General features: G+C 39.3%; 1 protein-coding gene across 2 annotated transcripts; it reads left to right on the forward strand.

Annotated features, from left to right (window-relative positions):
• On the forward strand, nt 1-27,141 carry CALU (calumenin). Of its 2 annotated transcripts, none has more exons than XM_079932019.1 (7): nt 1-79; nt 9,418-9,649; nt 14,219-14,412; nt 18,337-18,503; nt 19,168-19,228; nt 24,091-24,290; nt 25,968-27,141. In XM_079932019.1, exons 2-7 carry the CDS (start codon nt 9,429-9,431, stop codon nt 26,070-26,072), a joined length of 948 nt encoding a protein of 315 aa, XP_079788145.1. In that variant the 5' UTR covers nt 1-79; nt 9,418-9,428; the 3' UTR covers nt 26,073-27,141. The 2 variants fall into 2 exon arrangements, with proteins under 2 accessions (XP_079788145.1, XP_079788146.1); XM_079932020.1 differs by lacking the exon at nt 14,219-14,412 and adding an exon at nt 14,486-14,679.
• The last annotated feature ends 368 nt before the right edge of the window (nt 27,142-27,509 follow it).

The following is a 27,509-nucleotide window of genomic DNA, read 5'->3' on the forward strand; positions in this document are numbered from 1 at the left end:
GCGGTGCTTGCGCGCCAGAGCTGAGCCGGTGGGTGAGTTGCAGCCGCGGCATCCTGGGCAGTGGGCGCAACGGGGAGAGGTAAGTACCACCGTGCACGTCCCTTCGCCGCCGCCTCCCCCTTGTTCACTTTCTTTTTGTCCTCTGGGCCTCGCTCCCGGCGCGGCAGGGCCTCCTTGTCTCAGGGCCCCTGTTTCTGCCAGCTCGGGGTTCCGGGGCCTGAGGCTGCTAGCGACTGCCCGACCCTCGGTGCGCAGCCTGGGTCGGAGGCCGCCGCTCGCCTTCCCTTGCGCTTGGGGAAGGGGCCTGGGTCCCTGCGAACTCCGGCTCCCGGCTTTGCGTCCTGTGGGGTACAGTTTCGTGCCTGGCTTGCCACGTTCTCTGGCCCTGGGCCCCGCCAGTCACCAAGCCCCTCGTCCGAAAAGGTCACTCTTGTTTACCTCCTGAAGGTCGGAGTGCAGTCAGATAACGGTATTGTTACAGCTCCCTGCCACTTCCCACACTTGGGCCTGCTTGTGTCCGCCAGCTCCGCCCCAGGGCCACATCCCGAGAGGACATCTGCATCTGCCAAGAAGGTCGTGTTCGCTGACTTTGAGGGTGTAGAAACAAGGGGGAAGAAAGCATGAAGACACTATGTGATTTTTTTTTTAACTCTCTATAATTTTAAAGAAAAGACGGAATATTTCGAGCTTCCATGTTTGGCCTCACGCTTCGGTCAGCGAAGGAAAGTAGTTTTAAAAGCTTCATTAAAGGATTGTATCTTTACCTTGTTTCGTTGCTTCTAGCTCCACACCCTAGTTCTGATTTTTGGCATACTGTGTTCATCAATAAACTTAATTCCCTACAGCTGCCCTGATTAAGAGTCGAGTGATTTGCAGTTCCAAAAGCTGCTTTTGCATGAAGGCAAAAAGCTCCCTGGGTCTCCTACTAAAACTTCAGGGCCTTTGATCTGAATTCCTAAGTGTACAAAGTCCCAGAATAGTGTCTTTGAGAGTTGAATTACATTCACTTCCTGGCATGAACCATAAAGTCTACGTTAATGAGTCAGGAATAAGGTTGCTTCTAATTTGTTTTTGTAGCTTGGAGGTAGAGAACCGTGGAATTTTTGATAAATTATTCTTTGCCATAGAATGGCACTTGACACAAGACAAATGCATGTTTGACCTCATTCAGTAGATTTAGTTAACCGGGTTCCAAACGGTGGTCATCATTGAAGAATTTATGTATTGTACTACAAATGAGGGTCCAGAGGTAACCTGTAAATTGTATTTGTGTGGCGAGAGATCTGAGCTTACCTGGGCCTAATCTGAGATTTTCAGGGATTCAGCGGTCTCCAATAGGATTCTTTTGAGAATCACAACTAGGAGAAACATGAGCTAACAAAGATGAATTGAGTATGCCTGAGTGGATAGTAGTACTCAGACACAGCTTTGAAATCAACTCTTAATCATCACTGTTAATATAATCGTTTGCTTCCATTCATCCAGTGATGTGTCAAAAGATACGGCATTTTATGTACATTTCACCAGTACTGGAGATCAGTACACTGATTTTAACACACATTTTCTCTGTGTGTGGCACAGGCATGGTATAGCCAGGGATAGCCATTAGAGATGCTTGCTAGGCCTAGTTGTAGGTCCTAGTTGTAAGGTCCTAGTTCCCTGTCTTTATGAACTCTTAAATACGGATGTTGTTGATGCTGTGATTTATGTATTAGAGTTAAGACAGCTGAAATAACACTTTTCTTGTTGCTGGCTGATGGCCAGATCCGGTAAGGGGAATTGGGGGTTGGGGAGCACTGGCAGCTGGCAGGAACTTTGTTGCTCCCAAGTACAGTCCAACTAATCCAATAAAATGTTTTGGTGTACAGAAAGTGCAAGACACTGTGTTAAGGACTATAGAGGGGAATTAATTTATATTAATTTATATTAAGCTGAGATCCCTGCCTTCCAAAAATGTACATCTACAGAGGAGCTAAGGAGACAACTTAAGATAGCCTATGATCCTTATTGTGGAATGGTACGAACAAGTCTTATAAAAGTTGAGAGGAATGTGTGCAGATCACTTCCAGCTGGAGTGATCATAGTAGGTAGGTCTTTTCATCTAGGATTTTTAAATTATATTTATTTACATTTGGCACTAAAGCAAGGATTCCCAAGCATTTTATGCATGTTACACATGCACAGCAAATTACAACTAGAAACCAAAACTCTTGTCTCTACATTTTACATGGTATTCCTACAGTAATTAATTATGTATTGAAGTTTCATCTGCCAAAAGGAAACTTTGATTCTCCCAGAGTTTCTAAGAACTTATTTCTTAAAGGAAATTTTCTTTACTCTGTAGCAAGAAAAATTTTAAGTTTATACTGGGTTGCTTTGGTTATAGAACTAATGAAACCTGAGTAATAGTTTGTCATTTCAAAGCTTTTCTTCTACAGCCAAAGTTTGCACTTTTATATACTCAACTATCTTATAAACGTATGCCCTCAATTACACAAATAATTTAATTAGGATATATTAATGAACTAGAATTAATTAGAATATATTAATGTAAATTTGTTCCATCGATCGCTAGAGAAATGTTGAATAAATGGTTTGTCATTATCATAACTTTTATCAAATCATGAAGGGTGACATTATTACTTTTTTTTTTTTTTTTTTTTTTTTTGCGGTACGCGGGCCCCTCACTGTTGTGGCCTCTCCCGTTGCGGAGCACAGGCTCCGGACGCGCAGGCTCAGCGGCCATGGCTCAAGGGCCCAGCCGCTCCGCGGCATGTGGGATCTTCCCGGACCGGGGCACGAACCCACGTCCCCTGCATGGATCGACAGGCGGACTCTCAACCACTGCGCCACCAGGGAAGCCCGACATTATTACTTTAATATGATAGTCCATTGGTGGTACTTGTACTAAAGTCTGAAAGTGAAGAATGTCAGATAGATAACCAGATACCTTTAATTCCCAGACTTTATAACCTGAGCCTTAGTATAGTTAAATTGCTGTCAGGCTCTTGCCCTCAATCCCCAATTGAAGTAGACACTTAAGCATTGAGATTCTGCTTTTGCTGCACTATAAAGGAATGCCTTTTTTTCTCCCCCCCCTAAATATCCAACTCACAGAACTGGAATTTTACCACCACACCCATTTCTCCCACTATTAACATTGAGCAGTGGGTCTTTGTTCAACCAGAATAACTGTGGGGTCACCCGCTGTTAATGTTCTTGAGAAGTTGAATTTAATCTAGACATCTAAATTCCCCTGAAAAAACTTACTTTTAAGTGTTCTGTGACCAGTGGATTTTTATAAAAAATGATTGGGAAGGAGGGGAGAAATGGCATGAATTTAGAGCTGTCAAGCAAATTTTTGAATGGATAAAACTAATTCTTAAGGCTTATCATTGTTTTTGAAAGAAATTCAAGTCTATGCTGTTACCTTTTTTTCCTTATAAATTAACTGGAACAATTCATGAAAATAACTTTGCAGGAGACCATTATTGGTGACATGTTGCAAAAGTATGATAGTAACATGATACCTTTTCTGTTCTAGCCCTTTATTTGTGTCTCTAACATCGTGTGATGCAGTAGAAGTATAATACAAGCCATGTATGTAACTTTAGATTTACAGGTGAATATTTTAAACATGTGAAATTAATTTTAATAATTTAATCCAGTACACACAAAAATACCATTCTTTTGACATAAAGTGTAACACACCACTTGTGAATTCACACTAGCCACATTTCAACTGCTTGGTAGCCACCTGTAGCTAGTAGCTCTTGTCCTGGACAGTGCAGGTCTAGTTTTCTGTTTGTTCAAGAAAAAATATTAAATGTTACCCTTGGTGAGGGAGGGACAGAATTTGAGGAAGAGAAACTTATAGGTCATTTGAGAAATGGGAGATGGGGAGATGCATTTTTCACAGCCATTGATTTACCTTTAGATCACATGGTAAGTTCACAGGCCTTCCTCAAAAAAGAAATAAAATCTCAAATAACCTAACCCTACCACCTGAAAGAATTAGAAGAACAAACAAAACCTAAAGTCAGCAGAAAGAGGAAATAATAAAGATCAGAGAGGAAATAGAGATTTAAAAAACAATAGAAAAAGTCAGCAAAACCTAGAGCTGGTTCTTTGAAAGGGTAAACAAAATTGACAAACCTGTGGCCAGACTCACCTAGACCGTATGGTAAAAACTCATACAACCAAGTCCTTCATTTATGTATTATATTATGTTTTCCTAATGTTCTGTTATCCATTGATGAATAGCTGTCATGACGGAGAAAGAGAAGGATCTTAGCTTTCTATTATTTGGTTTCCATTTGGTTGAAAAGAGAAAGATGCTTCAGAAATAACTGCACTAATGTAGTTCTTCAGATGCCTTGTGTAAGAAGTTGTTTTATACTCCTTCTCACATTGTCCCACATTATATATCCTTTGTCTTGAGAGATATCCTTTGTTTCTATTTAGACATTTTTATGTGTATATGGATTTAGATAAATTTAGTAGTCTCTTTTTTTAGTGTCTGTATTCATAAAACAAGGGGCCTTTTGTTAGTTTCTAATAGCCAGGAGTTGATATATGTGGGCACAAAGTGCATAGTTTTTAAAACTTACTAAAGTGCAGATTTTTCATTGCCCACTGCAGAGAGAGAAAGGTAGGACCATTGCTTTGTCCAGCAGGTGGTCCTTGATGACCTTTTTAGGCAGTTTCATCAGTAGTGATAGAAACCTAGATTTCAGGGTGACAGTAGGTGGTGAGGAAGCGGAGACAGCAGTTTCTAGAGACGGTATGGGTGAAGGAAAGGGAAGAGCATGCTTGAAGGAATAACGGGGTCTGAGAAAGACTGATTTTGGATTATGAAGACCTGAGAAGTATTGATTGACAGAATGGAGGAACCTGTAGAGGGGCAGGATTGAAAGTTTAATTGAGAAGGGAAAGGATAGAGAGATGGATAAATGATAAAGCTGAATCACTTGGCTTTTATTCTGAAATTCTTCTTTTGTCACTGTATCAAGATGTTACACCTCAATCTTAAATGTGGTTTTCCCTCTAGAATCAGTGAGTCAATCTGTTACATTTCTTTATGTTACACAGTATCAAAACTTTACACAGTATCCTTCCCAGGCCCCGATAGTGTTAGTGGGCTTAAGCATTAATTCATATTAAAACATTTGGGGTTTGCAGAAGTTGTCAGGGTATTATGCAAGAGTTGTTAGAGTATTATTCTCGGGATGTAATTAGTCATTTATAAAATTTTCCTAAATGGGAAGCCCCCTTGTTAATAGACATAAGGAAAATCCTCTGTTGCAGTGACTCTTGATTTTACTTGATTCTGTAAGCCTCTAACATTATGGATATTATTTGGATATATCACAAAATAACAACATAAAACTCATTCCTTATCTCTGTAAAGGATTTTATTTGTCTAAAGAATTATTTGTAATTTGAAATGGAAGTTTCATTTTGTCCTAAAATAAAGGCATACTGTGATGTTTGAGAGAGCCACTGAATCTAATTTTCTCTTTACTGTTCCACTGATCTGATTGATTGGATTCAATTATTGGAGAGTGGGCTGGAGGGTTATTCTCCTAGGGCAGTGTTATTTTACTTTATAAAATAGGATTTGTGTCTTAAGAATAAATATGTGTTTTTCCTTCAGTCTCCTTTTCCAATCTGGAGAAATGGCTTGAAAATGTTTGCTTTGCTACCTAAAAATGCAAAGAATTTTTATGCTATTGTTTAGAAAGTAATACACATAAAAAGATAATACACGACTGTGTGCTCATTTACAAAAAATAAGACAACACAGCAGTACAGTAGTGAAGTTCACTCCCCACGAACCTTACCTCCCCACCCCATCTCTTCTCCCTTCAGCGTAGGGCTTATTGCTGTTTACAGATAGACGTTTATCCTTCCACACCATTTTCGTGCATATATGTTATATTTTATACAAATATAAACAAGCTGGGGAGATTGTTGGATTTTGCTTTTTATATAAATGAGGTCTTGACATTGTTTTACAACATGCTTTCTTATTGTTGTTGTTTTTGTTCACTGAACATATCTTGGTGCCTTGTCAGTTTCAGTGTGAATAGTTCCGCTTCATTCTTCTTAAACTGTGTTGTGTTCCACAATATAGATTTAATATGTATTTACCACTTCTTTTGTTTAGTTCATTTTCCTTTTTTTTTAAATCATTATAAACTGTTATCATTGAACATCTGAATTGAAGCGTCTTTGTATATAAATTTGGGTATTTTGATGGGATAGCACGAAACAGAACATTGATAAACTTTCAGAAGCATAGCCAAGTCCTAACATTGGTGAACAGCTTAAGAATAGTACCACCTTCTTCCCCTTTCTCTGTGGGTCTTAGGGCAGTGCTGCCACATTGTTTCCTCTGATGGGTTTTCATGAGTCTTAACAACTGTCCAGCAAAATTACCGTTTTTGTGTGTTTTTGAAATGGGCTCTTGGGGAAGTGACTGACTCCCATTATCTCCTTAGCTAACATTTCTGTTTGTCTTTTTGGCGTTGTCCTAGTTACTCTAGAACACTTTCTACTCTCTGTTGATATATCCTTCTCTGCCATTTCTGGACCTCCCCACTTAGCTGCTTTCCTATTGAACACAAATAGTGCCCTCTTATGCCCTTTTACAGCCTGAAAGTTACTCAAGGAGGCCTCAGGTTGTGCCTTTGTATAATCAGCTAAATTGTGTTAGCATTAAACATATTCCTCGATTTGCTTTCCTTCCACTTTTAAGGAATTTTTATATGACGTAACGTGCTCACCATTAGCTGCGCTAAGCATTTTTTAGTTTATTAAATCCAAAATGCTTTGTAAATCCAAGCAAATACAATGTAACTTCTTTTAGTTACTATTTGGGGGTTACAAGGAGATGGATACATTAAAATATGGCTAATTTATTGGCGTATTTGATTTCTTTATCCCTTGACACAATTCACTTCCTTCCTTCTAATTCCCAAAACTTTGAGGCAGGATCAGATACATGCAGTTTCTTCGTATTAAGTGTACTCTCAAGTCACATTTCTTAAGATATCATTATGGCCATTTGAGAATTTGGTTAGAATACTGGTTCTCAACCTGGCTGCCTTTTAAAAATATTTATGGTTAAGGGTGGGGTTCAATGGTCACTTATAAAAACTCCCCAGGTGATTTTAGGGTACAGTCTAGGTTGAGATCACTGAGTTACAAGCAATGCTGAAAGAATTTTTATAATTAAAAAAAAATTTATATATAAAATATGAGCCTTAGATTAGATAGTTCCACTGGTGACATCCTGGGGAAGGTGAAGCCTGTGGCTAGTTTAATCTGCAGATTAGGACAAGATAATGCATTTAACTTTCATGTGATGCTGTGTCCCTCTGTACTGTAGCCTTGTATTAGTTTCCTAGGGCTGCTGTAACAAATTACCATAAACTACGTTGCTTAAAAGGACAGAAGTTTATTCTCTTGCAGTTCTAGAGGCTAGAAATTAGAAATCAGAGTGTTAGTAGGGGCATGCTCTCTGAAGGCCCTAAGGAAGGATCCTTCCTTGCCTCTTCCTAGCTTCTGGTGGTTGCCAGCAATCATTGACATTCCTTGGCTTGTAGATGATCTCTAATCTTTGCCTCTTTCATAATGTGGCATTCTCTTCTCTGTGTCTGTATCCAAATTTCCCTCCTTTTATAAAGACACCAGCCATTGTATTAGAGCCCATCCTACTTGATTACATCTGCAAAGATCCTATTTCCAAATAAGGTCACATTCACAGGCACCAGGGATTAGGACTTCAGCATATCTTTTGGGGGGACACAGTTCAACCTACAACAGGCCTCATGCCCAGTAACCACCTACCCATCCAGTAAGGGAGTCACTGGTCATAAGAGGAAACGAGTGAGTGATAATAGGAAATTATAGAAGTTTATACTCACCACAAGGGGAGAAGCCTTCAGAATCTGTGTTCTGATAAAGGACTAGTTAAAATATGAAAGCCTGGGAAACTCTTTCCCCTTGATTTTTTTATTTTTTATTTTATTTTATTTTATTTTATTTTATTTTTTGGCCATACTGCACAGCATGCAGGATCTTAGTTCCCCACCAGGGATCGAACCCATGGCCCCTGCAAGTGGCAGCATGGAGTCTTAACCACTGGACCGCCAGGGAAGTCCCCCCTTGATTTGTTTTTTTGTGGTTTTTTTTGATTTATTTATTTATATTTGGCGGTGTTGCGTCTTCGTTACTGTGCACGGGCTTTCTCTAGTTGTGGCGAGCGGGGACTACTCTTCGTTGTGGTGCGCGGGCTTCTCATTGCGGTGGCTTCTCTTGTTGGGGAGCACGGGCTCTAGGAGCACAAGCTTCAGTAGTTGTGGCACGAGGGCTCAGTAGTTGTGGCGCATGGGCTTAGTTGCTCCATGGCATATGAGATCTTCCCGGAGCAGGGCTCGAACCCATGTCCCCTGCATTGATAGGCAGATTCTTAACCACTGTGCCACCAGGGAATTCTCCCCCGCCCCACCCCCCCACCTTGATTTTTAATTTTACAGTTTTCTCTAAAACGTTAAACTTTCTGGACAGTACTATAGGTTGTCTGTCAAGAGTTCTAAACAGTTTCTAGCCTGCAGCTTCTCTGCGATTTTTTGTCACTGTTTTCGATAAAGTGTTCCAGCCTTGTGCTTGTTCATCAGAATCACCTGTGACTGCAGAGATTCTGAACGTACAGTGTAGAGCTGGGGAATCTGTACTTTGAACAGTATTCCAGGTGGTCCTTATACCTGGGTAGGTTTGGGAAACACAAGTATACAGAATGATAAGGCAGTTATCCATCACTGTACCGTCTCAGTGGTTTGATCTTTGAAGGTGATCATTGGTTCTTATCTGACAACCATCAGAATCACCTGGGAACCATTTAAAACTACAAATGCTTGGGTTCAGCCTCAGAGATTCTAATTCAGTAGGGGAAACTTTTTTTTTTTTAATAAAGCTTCCTAGGTGATCCTAATAACCAGCCAGGTTTGAAGACCAGACCACTGATACAGTACAAAGGTAAAGTATTTGGAGTCAGTAGGTCTGGATTTAAATCTTGGTCCTTTCACTTTTAAATCTTAGGAACTTGGGCAAAAGGATTAAAGTTCTACTTTGGTGTTTTTGAAGTGAGACCACTTACAAGGTGGATGTTCCTAGTAATTCCTTGTTCCTGTAATTCCTTGTCAGCCTACAATCAGATGAAGAAAACTGGTGAATATTTCTCAGAGTAAAACTGGAAAGTCTGATATCCTACCACACTTTTTTTTATGGATTAAGTAATAATATTTGGGATAATATCAAATTAATATTGTAACTGGATGTGAGCTTTTAATTTCTTGTTTCATTATTAAGCATACTGCTTCCTGAATGAACTACCTTTCTTTTTTCTTTAAGATCTGATTATCATGGACCTGCGACAGTTTCTTACATGCCTGTCCCTGTGCACAGCCTTTGCCTTGAGCAAGCCCACGGAAAAGAAGGACCGTGTACACCATGAGCCTCAGCTCAGTGACAAAGTTCACAATGATGCTCAGAGTTTTGATTATGACCATGATGCCTTCTTGGGTGCTGAAGAAGCAAAAACCTTTGATCAGCTGACACCAGAAGAGAGCAAGGAAAGACTTGGGTAAGGTGCCAGCTCTCAGGGAGCTAGTTAGAATACTGACATTTCTTTATAAATCAACTCATTCTTTTTTTCTCTTTTGGCTCAGTCACTCAGTAAAGCTGTATTGAACTACATCTTCTGAAAACTAACCACAGAATTGCTACCACTAAAATTTAATTAAGCGCTTTCCTGCATTTCTCCATTGAATAATAGTTTTTACCTCGTTCTACAAAGCAAAGTCATTTATGCATAAAATTGCCAAATACTATAGGACTCAGCTTAAACTGCATCATCTTGACCCCAAAGGAACATTACATGGGGGTTTTCTCAAACCTGTTGCTTTTAATTTTTGAAAACTATCTGTGACCTATTTATTACTGACCATGCCAAGTCTTTGAGTGGATAATAAACTGCAAATTAGACTCCTGGACTGACTAATTTCTGTAGAGTTTATGGTTTCCAAGGATGTCCTTCACCCTCTTTGGTTTCATTGTCAGTTATTTGCTTAATCAAAAACAAAACCAAACCAACCTTGCCTTTTTTTTTTTTTAATGTGGACCATTTTTAAAGTCTTTATTGAATTTGTTAAAATAGTGCTTCTGGTTTATGTTTTGGTATTTTGGCCGTGAGGCACATGGGATCTTAGCTCCCTGACCAGGGATCGAACCCGCACCCCCTGCATTGGAAGGCAATGTCTTAACCACTGGACCGCCAGGGAAGTCCCTCAACCTTGCCTTTTAGAAGGTTGTAATAAGCAGTGGTCTTAATGTCAGAGTATGTGTTGCTATTTCAGTAACAGCTGGGCCATAGTCAGGTTCTGTGGCTCTCTCAGCAGGCATCTTTTTATTTAAAGAGTTGATTTGGTAGAATTCCAGTTGATTATTTCTGAGGATCTGAGAATGTCTTTTTTAGCTCTTTCAAAGCCTTGCTTTTTAAGGAAATGCAGGTTAATTCAGTGAACATTTTCTCCTCAATGAAAGGCTACCATTGGTGTAACTTTCTGAACTATATTCAAGAGATTTGTCTGAAAAGTTACACCACATAGGAATTTCCAAAAATATTTTGCCCATGGATAGTGCTGTGATTAGAAGACGTTATAGGATTTGCTTTGGGTGGTACTTCAAAATAATTATTCTTTCAACGGGTTTTCTGCTAACTGAAGGATATAATATTTTATTCTTAAACACTCACAGAAACAATAAAAAGATTTTGCTGTGTAGAATGAGAAACTCCTAAAACATTTGAAAGTAGATAGAGAAAACAGAAATTTATCAAAGAATTAGTCTTCTGTTAGGTTGTTTTTCTAACTTTGAGGGACCATGCTCACTTTTAATTTTAATCTTATAACTGTGCTAACATTCCAGGCTGAAAATAGGGATGCATGAGGGCGTTCTCAGTCTTCGTGTCTTGCATAACGTGCATGTCCAGCCTACATTTTGGTCTGCACATGTCTCTGTGCAGAATTACTGTTAAATAATGAAGGGCCCTTAGGTTTGGTGTTCTGGCTCTGTGTAGGTACTGGAATAGCTCTGCTAACAGTCTTCAGTAGAGAGAAAATGTTTCTTTTCGTCATCAGTAAATATCAAAAGTTCAACACATGAGCGACTCCATATTTGATTAGAATAAGATGGTTAAAATCATGTTTTTCATGGAATGTATGAATGAACCAAGTACTATTTTCTTCTCCCAAAATGGAGATAATGGCAAATATTTCCAGTTTATAAGGTGATGTACTGTTGCAAGCAAGAATTCCAGGTGAACTTTTTTTTTTCTTTTAACTTACTGTGGCATTTCTAAACATTATTTGGTACGTGACTGTACATCAGAGGTTGGGAACAACAGAGTCCCCCTTTTCCATCTATCTAGGAGGCCAGTAACTATTAGGAGATAAGATCATTGTCTATACCTCTAGTTGCAAAAATTCACTACTATTTTTAAATCCTTAGTTATAATACCTAAAAGACTTCAGGAAGCACTTAAAAACAATTTTAATATCCAGTTTTTAGTTCCTTTTTCTTACGAAGAATGTTGACAAATAGAAGATTTTTTCTTGTGTATGTATTCTCAACCCCACCCCCAAGAAGTCTAAATATACTTAATTTTCATTTATGTGTCCTTCAAATGATTATTTATTTTGAGGTGGTGGTCCTCAATAACGTTTTCACCCGTGATATATTTGCTGTAGAAATGAACTAGAGCAGTTCATCATCCTTTTTTGGGTCACAGGCCCAGTCCCTTTGGCAGTCTAGTGAAAGCTAAGGGCAAGCGCCTACATATGAATATATATAAAATTTTGCTGAAAATTTCTGGAATGTTGTGAACCCTCCTGGAGCCCATTTATTGACCCAGGTTCTTAAAAGTCAAAGGATTTGTTTGATGCCTTTTGAAATGTAGAGGCATATGTTACCTCTTAGAAATAATATAAGATCCACTAGGTACATTGTGTCTGTCGTGGAGTGAGTGCTTATTTAGTGGCATCATGGATCTGTAGGGTTCTCCAGTATCATAGAAATATAACACCATTAGCTTCATAAATTTACACCGGCTTTCAAAGATCCGAGTTTAGAGCTTCATGCCTAAAATAGGACATGCCCACTTCCAATGTACTTTCCCAACTGCCTGCAGGCTGGATAGCTAGCAAGATAGGGATGGCTTTTTTATTTTTAAATGGTTTTGTGGTTATTTTTGTTGTTGTTTTTAAAATATGTTACAGACCATATGTGGCCCACAAAGTGAAAATTTCTTCTTATCTGTCCTTTTTCAGAAAAAGTTTGCTAACCTCTGAATTAAACCATTTGGGATATTTCTGTTGGGATGAATAGAATGGCATTTAGCCAACTTCATTAGGAAAAGCCCATCTTAAACAGTCAGATGCCTTTTTTATCTGAGTGTTCCTTCTCTTTAGGCTGTTTATAATAGTTTAAAATTTTCTTTCGGGAATAAGTACCTTGCCCTTTTTTTCTTAATGGTACAGTGGCAATCTTGGTAGCCAATACCTTACGGACACAAACTGGATCCCAGTATAGATAATGCAGAAGTTTGGGGGCGCTTAAAACTTAACTTATTACTATTGTTAAGATTCTACAGGTTCAAGTTGCAAAAAATTTTTGTCCCGTGTCCATGTAGATAGAGGAGGATATTTGAGGTGACTTCTTACTGCTTTACCTTTTAACATTTTAGAGCAAAAGCTGTAAGATTCTCTGAAGGAAAGTGCTTGTTAATTACAAGATTTAAGTAATAGACAATCATGGCTGACAGCATGTCAATATCAAGATGAATTTGTGTTGCTTGTATTCTGTGATTCTAATCACTTTCCAGTGTTGTATTCATGAGATGAATACAAACTGGGGAAAAACATTATTTGCTACCAAACGACAGTCTTTTTCAGTCCTACAAGTAACAGAGCATAGGAGTATGCCAAGATATCAATTCCATTAGAAGTTGTTGGGGTTTTTTGTTTGTTTTGTTTTTTTGGCCACACTGTGCGGCATGCCGGATCTTAGTTCCCCACCAGGGATCGAACCTGTGCCCACTGCAGTGGAAGCACGGTGTCTTAACCACTGGACTGCCAGGGAAGTCCCCCATTGGAAGTTTTGATTTAAAGTTCTTGTGACTTTACATAGGCTGTCTTAGCTTCTATAAGTAAGTGACTGCATCTTTAAACAGAAGTTTTCATATCATGCACATATTTTGAAATCCTTAAATAAATCATTTAAAAAATGTCTGTCATTAACATAACAGATCTAGAAGAAAGAAACTCATGGAGGGCAAAGTATATTGATTCTTTAGCTTTGTAGTTTTGCTTTATCATCTGCACCCTAACCCTCTCAGCTTATTAACATTCTCATAATCAGGGATATACATTCTTACCACATTACTTCTTCAGAGCTCTCTGGTTTTGTGGTTATGTGTAAAAATCCAGTTCAAAATAGTGTATAATAAACTGCTAGCCATTTTTAAAAATAAGCATGCTTCTGTCTCTGTGTACCTGTTTTGGGGTTTTAAAAAAAGTAATCTTGACTTTAGGTATAAGTGATCCTGGAACTATATTTGATATCTTTGTATTTTTAACAGAAGTGTTTTGGTTTTTTTTTTTTTTTTTTTGAAAACACAGCTGAATTTTTTTAAAGTCTGGTTTAAATTTTTGAATTTTTAGAAAACCAAGTCAGTGGTTGTGATCGTTTACCCAGAAATTGAGATTCTCGTAAAAGCAATAAAGAAAAATACAAAGATTTGCGTGTTGTTTGATGCTAAGAGTGGAGAACCCAGATAGGAATGGATATTCATTCACTCCTGAATTCTGACCATCGGCTGAAACCTACCTCTAAAGGGATAGTCCGGATTCACTTTTGGATCCAAGTACACCAGCCATGGACTGTGCTTGCCTTGTCTGGATGGCTCATTTCAGACCAGCAACGGGCACTTAAGAGAAAAATTTTCAATGGCCTGTCTGGCAGTTTTGTTTTGGAAACAATTTTTATTTCCATGCTTTAGCTCTGGGCAACACCTGTGCCCACAGCACACACCTGGCTAAGTCCAGAGCCTAGTGTCCTTTTAACCTCTTGCTGGATTTCTCTGCATTTTCTACAGAAAGATTGTAAGTAAAATAGATGGCGACAAGGACGGGTTTGTCACTGTGGATGAGCTCAAAGACTGGATTAAATTTGCACAAAAGCGCTGGATTTACGAGGATGTAGAGCGACAGTGGAAGGGGCATGACCTCAATGAGGACGGCCTCGTTTCCTGGGAAGAGTATAAAAATGCCACCTACGGCTACGTTTTAGGTAGGTCCCTACTATCTGGGGGAAAAAGCTTTGTGGAGCCGGCACTTTGAAACGTAACTGTTTTGTCTTGTAGAGTGATTGTAGATAAAATAGACGCGGATAAAGATGGGTTTGTGACGGAGGGGGAGCTGAAATCCTGGATTAAGCACGCCCAGAAGAAATACATATATGACAATGTTGAAAACCAATGGCAGGAGTTTGATTTGAATCAAGACGGCTTAATCTCCTGGGATGAGTACAGAAACGTGACTTATGGCACTTACCTGGGTAAGGGGCAAGATGTCAGCCTGGCAGAGACCATGGTCTTGAGTCAAAGAAACAAATGGGTCACACAGTGAAGGAAAGGAAGAAATTATGCGTTTCTGAGATAGTTTGATGCTGAGCTAATTCTCCTTCCCTTTATTAATTTTGAAGTTGTATATTGTGTATTTTTTTAAATTTGTTTTATTTTGGTTTTCTAAGGTCTGACATCTTTTAACATTGTTAGCATTTCAGATATATTTCCCCATTTTTTCTTGCTGTCATCCCGCAGAGAGACCATTTTTGTAGTAGATCTTGTTTAAAAGGCTGCATTGTTCCAACAATGCAAAGCAAGAGGCTTTGAGATGTCTCAAAGCCTGACATGGTCACATTAAAGTGTTGGACCTGAAATTCAAACCAAATTAGATTTCTTTGTAACTGGTGAGAATAGAAGGAAAATTACTGTTTTTCCTTAATAAAATAAAGATCAAATATAATAGCTTTCCTTGATGAAATTTAACTATTTCAGTGTGTCTGCTTACTGAAGTTTAGAAATGAATTATTTCCCATTTGTTTTCTCTGGCACATGAGTTTATCAGCCTGCTTTGCAAATGCTTCAAGGCAAATAAATGTGACTTTGATTGCTTTCTGTTGATTTGGTAGCTTGTATGCTTGGGCCACCTGTTAGTCATTTTCTTTTACTTATTATACTTGCCTGCTGTTGAATGCTAGGTGGCGATCTTACTGAGTTGATGACTTAGGGTGTTTTTGTTAGTGAGATTCCTCTATTGCACATGGTTACAGTTTGAGGCAAGAATGTATAAATGTTACTTCTTGCATCTTTATTCTGGAAATTAAGTAAATTTCTGGGTTAAAGCAGGCATTCTCCATCACCAACTAACAAGCAGTGAGTGTATGATGGTCTGTTTCCCCCCGCTGGATAGCCAGCTGTCCGTGTTAATTACAGGACTGCATGCGTTTCTGTTGAACAGATTTTTATTTCTGTATCAGGCTTGTTCTCATTCCTAAGACTAGAGTGGCAGTCTCTCTCTACGCTTGACACTTACCCAAGAACCAAACATATCCTTCACCCAATTAAAAACACGTGTATTAAAAAGTCAGTGCAGATAGAGAGGCATGCATGCTTCTTGCTCTCTGACTGAGACCCAACACCCTCTGATTTATTTGGAATTAATTATAAATGTAAAGCAGTGGGCAGGCTATTGGTGATCTCAATAGAATGGTGTGTTAATAATCTCAGCTCAGACCTAGTCACTCACTTGCTGTCCAGAATGAATCTTAAACTCTTTGTATGATTATGTGTTGAGAGCTTTGTTGCCTCACAGGGCAAATGATTCAATGTAATGGGTATTTCTACTGACTGAGACTGCATAAGCTGAAGCTCTGGCTGGAGAAACAATGTCTTTATAAGGCATCTTTCCCTGGAGGCCTGTGGCTGGACAGTACTCGGGGTAATGAGGTGCCTTACAAAAGTGCTGAGGAGTTTTTGTGAAAGCGTGTTCTTGGTTCAGCTGAGTTCGGGTATAAATCACTTTAGCTTTTAGTCTGCTTTCCACAAAAGGAGCATTAACCCTGTCTCTGCCACAAGTAAAATGTGAGATACTACGATCCACCCTGCCTCCACCAGAACTAGACCAAGAGCCTACCCAGGCCAGATAGCCCAGTAAACTGGTGCTTAAGACAGACAATGGCACTCTGAGCAGTGATGATAGGCACGTGAGTTTAGTCATTAAAAATAAAGTTTAAAAAAATAAAAATAAAGTTTTAAAGCTTCCTTTTTCATCCTTATATATGTGCATGTTATCGGGCTACTTGATTCCAGTCACCATGGTTTAACTAAGGAGAGAAGGGCTCTTAGCTAAGAATCTACTCTTAATATATAAGTTGTCTTCTGTTATCTTTCTTATTTATGTTACATAGTTTGTACTGAAGCTTTATTTGTTTAGAAGAAATGACTTAGTATCTGAGAAAGATCGTACTTTCCTTAAATTCTTTGTCTCTAACCTGTTACGGCTTTGAGTATACACGTATACGGTCCACAAAGCCTCATGATTCAGTCAACTATCTGACTAAATTTTGACACTCAACAAAGAATGAAGCTTCAAGTTGCTCATCTCTCAAAATAGAGCAGTAGTTTATTGTTGTTGTTTTTAACTGTGCTTAAAGTATGGAAAGATTGAACTACGGTATCGAAAGTCAGCAGTGTAATGTTATTAAGGGACCCCGTGGGTCATTTTTATAAAACTAGTGCTGTATCTTTTTTAAAATTTGACCAATATGTTGTAGGAACAATCATTTCTTACCTTTAATATGGTGTCTTTTCCTTTCAAAATATCTTCACATGTTAACCTTATTAGGTCCATACAGCAACTCAGATTGAAAAGGGTTTTTTTTCCTTTTCTGCCATTAACTCCACATTTTTTCAACTTAAAGAAACAAAATTTCATTTTTCTAGATTCTTACGGAGAGACTAACTACTGCTTGTGCAGTTCAACATCCTAACAGATGGATAAATCCAAATTTAATTTGGTTGTAATTTAATATTTATCTTTTGTAACAGCTTTATTGAAGTATAACTGACATACGATACACTGCACGTATTTAAAATGCACAATTGATGAGTTTTGACAGATGTATGTATCGGTGAGCTCATCACTGCAATCGAAATAAATGAACATTTCCATCACCCCAAACAGTTTCCTTGTGTCCCTTTATAATCCTCAAGGCAACCACTGATCTGTTATCTGTAACTCGAATTTATTTGCGTTTTCTAGAATTTTACAAAAATTGGGGAGGAGGGGTAGTGAACAGTATTTGTATCTCATGGTATATTTCTGAGTTGGCTTAAGAAACTAAAGTGTGACCATTCAAAGTGGTGTTGTTCTGGTACTTGAATCCAGATGGCCTATAATGGGATAGAAGGCCTTTGATGTCTGGCTTCTTTTGGTGGGGGGCAGGGGGGTGCTGCATTGTGCGGCTTGTGGGATTTTAGTTCTGCTGACCAGGGACTGAACCCAGGCCCCTGGCAGTGAGAGCTCAGAGTCCTAACCTCTGGACTGCCGGGGAATTCCTGATATCTGGCTTTTTAATGAGACCCTAATGTTTAATCGACATAGCAGTGGCTAACATTCATTAAAAGCCAACTCTGTGCCAGGCACTGTTCTAGCACTTAACTTCTATTTATTTGCTTAGTTAGCCTCATAACAATCCTATGAGGCCAGCACTGTTATTATCTCCATTTTACAGATGAGTAAATTGAAGTACAGTTAAGTTACTTGCCCAAGGTCACATGGCTAAGAAGTGGTAGAGTTAGGATTCAAACTCAGTATGACTTTAGAACCACCGCTGCCCCTTGGATATATCTAGAAAACTCAAGCTCTGTGGTTGCCCCAAGAGCAGTGACAGTGAAGCATTACATAACGGATTACACAGTCCAGGAGCCAGGGTTCCATGTTGAATGGCAAGCATTTGCATTCAACTCAGACCTGATTTTGAGGTCTTTGATTACCAAAACTGAATGTCTTTATACTGCTGCAATTTTACCTGAGTAATCAAGAATTAATTCTTCAGTGCTTGGTTTATCTTTCTTGGAAATTGATTCCCCATACATTTTCATGTTTTCTGGAAGTCTTTTAAGATTTGACCTAAATTTTTCTTTTCTAGATGATCCAGACCCTGATGATGGATTTAACTATAAACAGATGATGGTTAGAGATGAGCGGAGGTTTAAAATGGCAGACAAGGATGGAGACCTCATTGCCACAAAGGAGGAATTCACAGCTTTCCTGCACCCTGAGGAGTATGACTACATGAAGGATATAGTAGTACAGGTGGGTGGGGTGAGAGCAAGGATTCTCAATGGAAACTTTCTCTTTTTGTTGCTTACACTTTCCTCTTTAGCCTTTCCTCTGTATTTAGAAGAATGACTTGCTATACAAGTGCTGGCCAGATTGAGTCCAAGCTCTGTCACTCTGTTTTTCTGTGATCTCGATGGTGCTTTAAGCTTTCTGTTTAGTATGACAATACGTACCATCAGATTGTGTATTTTGCCATTCATTGGTGGCTTTGTACTGTAAGCATGAGGGGAAATCCTATTTTTTAAACTATCAGGCACTGAGTAATGACAGTGATACTAAAGAATTTTCACAGAAGACAGTTACTGATAAAACATAGACTATAGCTGTAGATGTACTCACTGGTCACATCTCCTGTTAGAGTTAAGCATGACTAGGGCTACCAGATCATCATGGGCTTGATGGGGTAGTTCACTATTAAGTGTTCCTTCAAGAAGACTTAGTTATTTTAAGCTGAAGCATAAAAAATTGATAATATTTTACCATTCTTTCAGCTAGAAAAACCACAATTTCCTATGGATTAACCATACCCACACACATCTACATAAACGTGTGTGTGTGTGTGTGTTTTAATGAATGACAAATAATTGCCTAAACTAACTCATCCAGATACTAAGTCTAATTACTCTCTTCTGTTTAGGAAACAATGGAAGATATAGATAAGAATGCTGATGGTTTCATTGATCTGGAGGAGTATATTGGTAAGTCTGTTTCTAGTGTTTTTCTTAGAAGAAGCTGAGAAGCTTTGGAAGATATGTTCACCAACAGAAACAATTTACCCCATGGGTCAACTCTCAGCACATCGTTAAGTCAGACCGGTGTGAGGAATAGGGGGTCATGATAAAGTGTCTGTAGCAGCACTGGCAAATCAGAATGTAAATGTGAGCCACATATATAATTTTAACTTTTCTAATAGCCACATCAAAAACAATAAAAGGAAACAGATGAAATTTATTTCAATAGTGTATTTTATTTAGCCTAAGATTCCAAAATACTATAATTTCAACATTTTATCAATATAACTCATTGAGGGTTTTTTTTCCTACAAATCTTCAAAAGTTTATTTTACACTAAAGCACATTTCAGTTTGGACCAGTCACATTTCAAGTCCTCAGTAGCCCCATGTGGCCAGTGGCTACTGTAGTGGACAGCACTGAAATAGTACATCCCAGATGCCCTGTGGAATTGACAGTAAGGAGTTGCAGGGAGCCTAGACTGGCATTAGGAAACGGAAATAGGACAAAAGAGACAGTTGGATGACTAAGAGCTGTTGATTCCTCTTAGTCTTTCCTTTTCGCTGTATTCTATTCATGTTTTCTGTCTAGATTCTCTAATTTGTTTCCTTTCGTCTTTTTTTTAAAAATCACTCCTTTCTGCCATTTTTCCTTTTAGTTGTCTGGTTTTGTTTTCTTTTCTTTTCCTTTTTCTTTCTTTCTTTACTTTTTTGACCACACCTCGGCTTGTGGGATCTTAGTTCCCTGACCAAGAATCGAACCCTTGCTCTCAGCAATGAAAGCTCGGAGTCCTAACCACTGGCCTGCCAGGGAATTCCCAGTTGTCTGTTTATTTTAGATGCTACTATACCTTCAAATTGTCTGATTATTTTAGATGCTATACCTTTCTCTCAAGTAAAGCTTTTTTGGCCATGCCGTGCAGCATGTGGGATCTTCGTTCTCCAACCAGGGATCGAACCCGTGCCCCCTGCAGTGGAAGTGCAGAGTCTTAACCATTGGACTGCCAGGGAAGTCCCTAAAGCTGTTTTTATTATCCTCAAAATAATTTCAAGATTTTCCCATTGCTTTAAAAAAAGGAGCTGCCTCTTAGCAAGTAGTTGAGCAAATTGTTACACAATTAGTGTGATGGAAATTAGCATAAGTAAAGGAGAAGAGATGGAAGATACTACAGATGTCTTTGTTACAAATGTTATTCCATTTTAAAAGATATTAGATAATTTTATATTTCCAATTATTATTTTTACTCATAGTAACTTAATTCTAGTGCACCACTGGTTTTGTGTTTCATAAGACAATTTGTTTTTAGGCTTCTGATCTTTACCTGGAATGTTTATTTTAAGTGTGAAAGGGAGACTTAAGCCCTTACCTCTATCCCTGTATGTCACTTCAGTCCATTGAACAAGTCACTCCTTTACTCAAATTTTGTCTAATTATACCTGCTATTTATTTTCTAGAGTTATTCCAGTTGAATTACTCCTTGAATACTCTTTTCTTCTAAGACTCCATGATGTACTTTGAGAGGGATAAGCAGTGGGAAGATGGAATTTTTTTCCAAAATGATTTTTTTAGTGGAGTTCATCAGCACAGTGGAAATAAATGCCTGGGTGCATTTACTGAGCCCATTTCAAAGTCGACTGTTTCTTTTTTTTAATATTTTATCTTTTAATTCTTGGTTTTTGTCATTTTATCACCATTGCTAAAACGGAGGAACTCATTTTGAACCTCTTGAGAGGAATTAAGTTTTATAACAGTTAAGTACCATCATTTACCAAGCATTGGGGCCAAATAAAGAGATACTTCTATCTCCCTCCCATCGTATAGATCAATTGTTTCTTGAAACTACTGAAACTATCAACTGTGTGTGTATGACTTTGTTTTGCAAATCATCAACTAATGCAAACGCTTTTACATCTTGGGTGCCGGGCTTTGTAAAGCTAAAAAGTCTCCCAAACAGTATCTTCCAGTTTCTAGGGGTATGCTAGTTTCTGCCCTGTTGAGAGGAAAGATCAAAAAGAAACAAAGGGTCTTTGCCTCTTACATTTAGCATTAATAAGTCCCCAGAGTTATACTGTTGAGCCATTTAAATTTATTACACAGCATTGCAAGCATACACAAAATTAAATAGAATAGTATAATGAATCCCCTGTACTTACGCCCAGTCACAGCAGCCATCAACCCATGGCCAATCCTTTTAAATCCATAGCCACGTCTTACCTCCTTTATTATTTTGAAGTAAATCCTAATCAGCATCTCATTTCATCTGTAAACATTTGGTTATATCTCTCTTAAGATACATATGTATCTCTAAAAATTTTTAAATAAAAGCTCAAAAAATTAGTAATTCCTTAATATCATTATATAGGTTGAATTTTTTTTAATTGTATTTGTTTGTTTGTTTGTTTGTTTATGGCCATGTTGGGTCTTCGTTTCTGTGTGAGGACTTTCTCTAGTTGCAGCGAGCGGGGGCCACTCTTCATCACCGTGCGCGGACCTCTTGCTCTCACAACCTCTCTTGTTGCGGAGCACAAGCTTCAGACGCACAGGCTCAGTAGTTGTGGCTCATGGGCCTAGTTGCTCCGCGGCATGTGGGATCTTCCCAGACCAGGGCTTGAACCCATGTCCCCTGCATTGGCAGGCAGATTCTCAACAGCTGTGCCACCAGGGAAGCCCAGGTTGAATTTTTTAATAGAAAATTAAATAGTATTAATTCTTATCCTTACTTTTCTAGCTTTAAGATGCACTTACATTATGTTGTATATTCTAGCTTCTATTAAAAGCATGTCTTTCAGGAAATTCCCTGGTGGTCCAGTGGTTAGGACTTGGCACTTTCACTGCAGGGACCGGGTTTGACCCCTGGTTGGGGAACTAAGATCCCGAATGCCGTGTGGTGTGGCCAAATTAAAAAAAAAAGAAAGAAAGAAAAATACGTCTTTTAAACGCACGTTTTCCTAACGTGCGTTTCCTAATACACATGTATTCCCTATTTCAGAATTTCCCAATCTGTATACAGTGAAAGGTCTCCCTGACCCTCAGGACAGCTAGGGCAAGGTGCTGGCCAGTGGATCGTACAAATACTGTGTTTTCTGAATGTGCTGTAACATGAAAAAAGAATTGGCAAGACCTGCTCTGAGACTCCCAATTTGTGTTTAGGACAGAAAGGAGTAGTTCTACTCTTAACCCTCAAGTTCAGAAAAATGACAGTGCCAACTGCAAAATGCTGGAAATAGTAGAATTTAGTAACAAGTTTGATGTCCTTTATTCAAGGGAAAACAATCCATGGATCGGGGGGAGTAAAGTACCTCACAAGCAGTGGAGCATTCTTCCTAGGGGGTTTTGGGCAAGAGCAGGCTTTATAAAACATTAGAGGGGCAACTCAGATGCAGGACATGATTGGCTAGGAGGTCAGGGATTTCCTTATTAAGATAACAGGTCATCTTTTCTAAGGGTAAGGTAAGTTGACTGAAGCTGAGCTGGAGGGTTGTGATTGATATATGTTAGGTTTTCTTAGCAGTGTGGGCTGACTTAGGTTTAGATTTGTGGCATGGGCTGGGCCACTGGGGCAGCCTCCATTTTATGGGTCCCAACATACAGATTACTTTTATCACAGGTAAATAACTGTTTAGAAGTTACTTAGACTTATATTAGGTGTGTTCCCATACCTTACATGAAATGCATGTACACTTACTTTGATATAGTGTAATTTAGGAGTCTTCAGACTTTCACTCATGTAATTCCTAAAAGAATTTTGACAGTAGCTAAGCCTGTGTGCCACAACTACTGAGCCTGCACTCTAGAGCCCGGGAGCCACAACTACTAAGCCTGTTTGCTGCAGCTACTGAAGCCCGTGCACCTAGAGCCTGTGCTTTGCATCAAGAGAAGCCACTGCAATGAGAAGCCCGTGCACCACGACAAAGAGTGGCCCCCGCTCGCCGCATCTAGAGAAACCCCACGCGCAGCAACAAAGACCCAACGCGGCCAAAAAAAAAAAAAAAAATTTTTTTAAATACTTAAAAAAAAAGTATACTCTGTAATTGGTTGGTGGACAGTTTGACTTATAGACCTCTCAAGTTTTCTTTAGGATTTAAAACCACATCTTTCTAAAACTAGTGGTCAGGTTAATTAGTAGTGAAATGGAATGTAGGGAACAACTATCTTATGAAAGTTGGTCTTTACCTTTCTTTTTATTTATTTTTTTAAAAAGAAATTTATTTATTTATTTATTCTTGGCTGTGTTGGGTCTTCATTGCTGCGCCGGCTTTCTCTGGTTGCAACGAGCAGGGGCTACTCTTCGTTGTGGTGCACAGACTTCTCCTTGTGGTGGCTTCTCTCACTGCGGAGCACAGGCTCTAGGCACGTGGGCTTCAGTAGTTGTGGCACGCGGGCTCAGTAGTTGTGGCACACGGGCTCAGTAGTTGTGGCACACATGGGCTTAGTTGCTCCACAGCATGTGGGATCTTCCTGGACCAGGGATTGAACCCATGTCCCCTGCGTTGGCAGGCGGATTCTTAACTACTGCTCCACCGGGGAAGTCCTGGTCTTCACCTTTCTTGACGCTAGTCATCTCCCTTTGTTTCTGCATTTTTTTTAAAGGATTCTCTTTGCTCTCATATCATTCAAGACCAACAGCTGGAAATATTCCTGTTGCAAGATCAATAATCACACATCAGGAAAACTCCTTGCTTCTTAAGGTCTCTCTGACCTAAAATACCCTTATAACTGCTATTAGGTTCCAAACTGATGAATGAGGAAAAAGGGTCAGGTCAGATTTGCATGGGGCAGTCTTTGAGAAAAGACAAACTCATCTTCTGTATGGATGTGTATTCACACAGGTGACATGTACAGCCATGATGGAAATGCTGATGAGCCAGAATGGGTAAAGACTGAGAGAGAACAATTTGTTGAGTTTCGAGATAAGAACCGAGATGGGAAGATGGATAAGGAAGAGACCAAAGACTGGATCCTTCCCTCAGACTATGATCATGCAGAGGCAGAAGCCAGGCACCTAGTCTACGAATCCGACCAAAACAAGGTAAGTCTGTCCAGGCCCAAATAATCTATCAGTGATGAATTCTGTTTCTAGGGGACTGCCTAAAAAATTCCTGTTAAGGTACATAGAGCATTTAAGGTCTTAATTAGTTTGAGTCTGCTATGGATCTAAAGTTGGCGATTGAAAACTTACAGGGCAGCGCTAGCTCTCTGATCTCATTTTAGAAATCCCTTTGCCCAATGTTCCCAGCATTGGAGAAATTTAGGCCTCAGAAAGAGCCTCTGGATATAGCCTGTGCCCAGCATGCATCATCTGCTATCTTTGGAACCCCAGGAAATCTTCTTTGCTTTTTTGTTGTTATTTCCTTTGTTCTTTTATCTTTTACAGGCTCATTTTGCCTACTCAAAGCTGGTTGTTTCCTTCTTAAATCAAGTATGCTTTTTAAAATTAAATCATTTGTAGGAGCTTATAAATCAGCTTTTCTCTGAAACCTGTTAAAATTACCCTTGATCAATTATCTGAGAAGGCATTCAGTTCATTAAAAGAGTCGTGTTACTACTGAGCCCTGTCACCTTTTTCAGAGATTTGAGTGCTCTCCTTAGAGCAAACTGAAAATCAGTCTAAAGTTGGGGGATTCTAGAATTCTAAATGTTCTTTTATTTAGACTGATCTTCGGTTTTAATGTAGTTTCTTTTTTCTTTTTTTAAATTATTTTATTTATTTTTGGCTGCGTTGAGTCTTTGTTGCTGCGCGCGGGCTTTCTCTAGTTGTGGTGAGCGGGGGCTACTCTTCGTTGTCGTGCGCAGGCTTCTCATTTGGGTGGCTTCTCTCGTTGCGGAGCACAGGCTGTAGGCACAGGCTTCAGTAGTTGTGGCTCGCGCAGGCTCTAGAGTAAAGGCTCAGTAGTTGTGGCGCATGGGCTTAGTTGCTCCACGGCATGTGGGATCTTCCCGGACCAGGGCTCAAACCCGTGTCCCCTGCATTGGCAGGCGGATTCTTAACCACTGCGCCACCAGGGAGGCTCCTAATGCAGTTTCTTATTGAGCCTTTTTGAGGGTCAGTCTGTTTTGAGTTCTTGCTCAGTCACTTCAGTAGCCAGGTGCTGTGTCCTGAGACATGTGAGAAAAGGAAACTGATGTAGTCATCCCTTGGGAATCTAGCCTAGATAATTCTTGAGATGAGTATCTGAGCCTTCATTTGGGGTTCTGTCTGGAATATGATTGGTGACTAGGTCATTTTGGAGTTGAAGACCGTGCTTGATATTAGCATATTTCATTGTTCCTGTTAGACAAAGACTTGATTCACTTTGAAGTATTTTTCCTGCTATTCTTGACTATCTCTTACCCATATCTAGGAGATGTCCCACATTTTGCTCGAAAGGGAGCGTTTTCTTCTCAAAAAACAAACCCATATCCCTAGCATTGAGCTATTGAGCTATATTATTTCCATCCTTCCACTTAACTTCCTTGATAAGAAAAATGTATCAACTGCTGTTTACTCCCTCTTTGCGTGTGTGCGTGTGTGTGCGTGCGTGTGTGTGTGTGTGTGTGTGTGTGTGTGTGTGTGTGTTGGGGGTGGGCAGTGAGGATTGAGTTCACATTTAATTTAGTGGGAATTAGAATCGTAAATCTTGACTAACCCCTGTTGTATGTTAACAGTGTTCTAAATTTGAAATAAGAAATATATTTTGCATCAATTCACTGTTCTCTCTACTTTCAGGATGGCAAACTTACCAAGGAGGAGATTGTTGACAAGTATGATTTATTTGTGGGCAGCCAGGCCACAGATTTTGGTGAGGCCTTAGTACGACATGACGAGTTCTGAGCTGCAGACAGAGGAACCTACATTTCTTCAAAAGTAATTTATTTTTACAGCTTCTGGTTTCACATGAAATTGTTTGCGCTACTGAGACTGTTATTACAAACTTTTTAAGACATGAAAAGCTGTCTTAAAAATCCCGTCCCCATTCCTCCTCGTCTCTGAGGGACTGGAGGGAAACTGTGCTTCTGAGGAAAAACTCTAATTAGTACACTTGTGTTTGTAGATTTACACTTTGTATTATGTATAACATGTGTGTTTATTTTTGTATTTGTTCTCTGGTTGGGAGTATGATATGAAGGATCAAGATCCTCAGCTCACACTTTGTAGGCAAACGTTAGCCCTTCCCTCTGTCTCAACCCTTATCATATAATTTTTATAATTCTGAGTTAATTTTAAGCCTGAGATCAATAAGAAATGTTCAAGAGAGAGAAGAGGGAAGAAATAGTCCCCACAATTCATATTTAGAGAGATAACACTTAAACTTGCCTTTTGAAAAGTATCCTGCATAAGTTGGAGGGGCCGAATATTTCATTCAGCTGCTCCAGGTCCAGGTCCTGGCATTGTCTGGGCAAGGACCGATCCCTGTGCTGTAAGAAAGCTTGGCTCAACTTGATTTCATTCATTCTTTTTTTTTCCTTCCCTGTAAGACTAGCTGTTTGCTAATTTTGTCAGGCACAGCTGTGGTGGGAAGAGTTGGGGCCACTGTCTTGAAAATCAGTCAAGTACTGAGTGTGATCTCTTTACAGAGCTATACATAGAAACAGCTGGAAAACTAAAGGAAAAATACAAGTGTTTTTAGGGCACATGCTTTTTTCTGGGTATGCATCTATTGAAGTGCTCAAGACTGTCTTGCCTATTGAATCACTGTAAGTGCCCCTATTCAGCTCCTATTTCCCCAGGTGTTCCAAGGAATTAATCTGCACTGCAGTTAAAATGTACTCCTTTCCAATCATGTCATTGAAAGTGCCTTTAATGAGAGAAATAATCACTGAATGAGGATTCTCTTAAGAAACTCGAAGATAAAATAAAGAGAAGATTATTTGGACCACCTTAAATGAAAGCTTAGAACCTCCTAGTGTGGTGGGATTTTTTTCTTTCCTTTCTCCTTTGGACGGTGGTTAAATAGCAGTATTAGTTAGGGGCTTGGTTGCAGTGTTCTTATCTTGTGGGCTGGTTTCCAAAAACCACATGCTGCTGAATTTACCAGGGATCCTCGTACCTCAGAATGCTAACCACTTACTACCAGGCCTGTTTCTGTGTCAGCTGGAGAGCTTGAGCTAAGACTCAAAGATGAGAGGGCTCTTTGGTTTGAGGACCATCGCTCACCCTTCCTGCCTTCGACCCATCACTCCCTACGTTCCCATCTCCCCACTGCCAAAAAAAAGTTTATCATGAATCAACATGGCCAACCCTGATCAAAGAGAGGGACATTGTAGAAGG

The sequence above is a fragment of the Stenella coeruleoalba genome (assembly GCF_951394435.1).
Source record: "Stenella coeruleoalba genome assembly, chromosome: 9".
Taxonomy (NCBI): Eukaryota; Metazoa; Chordata; class Mammalia; order Artiodactyla; family Delphinidae; genus Stenella; species Stenella coeruleoalba.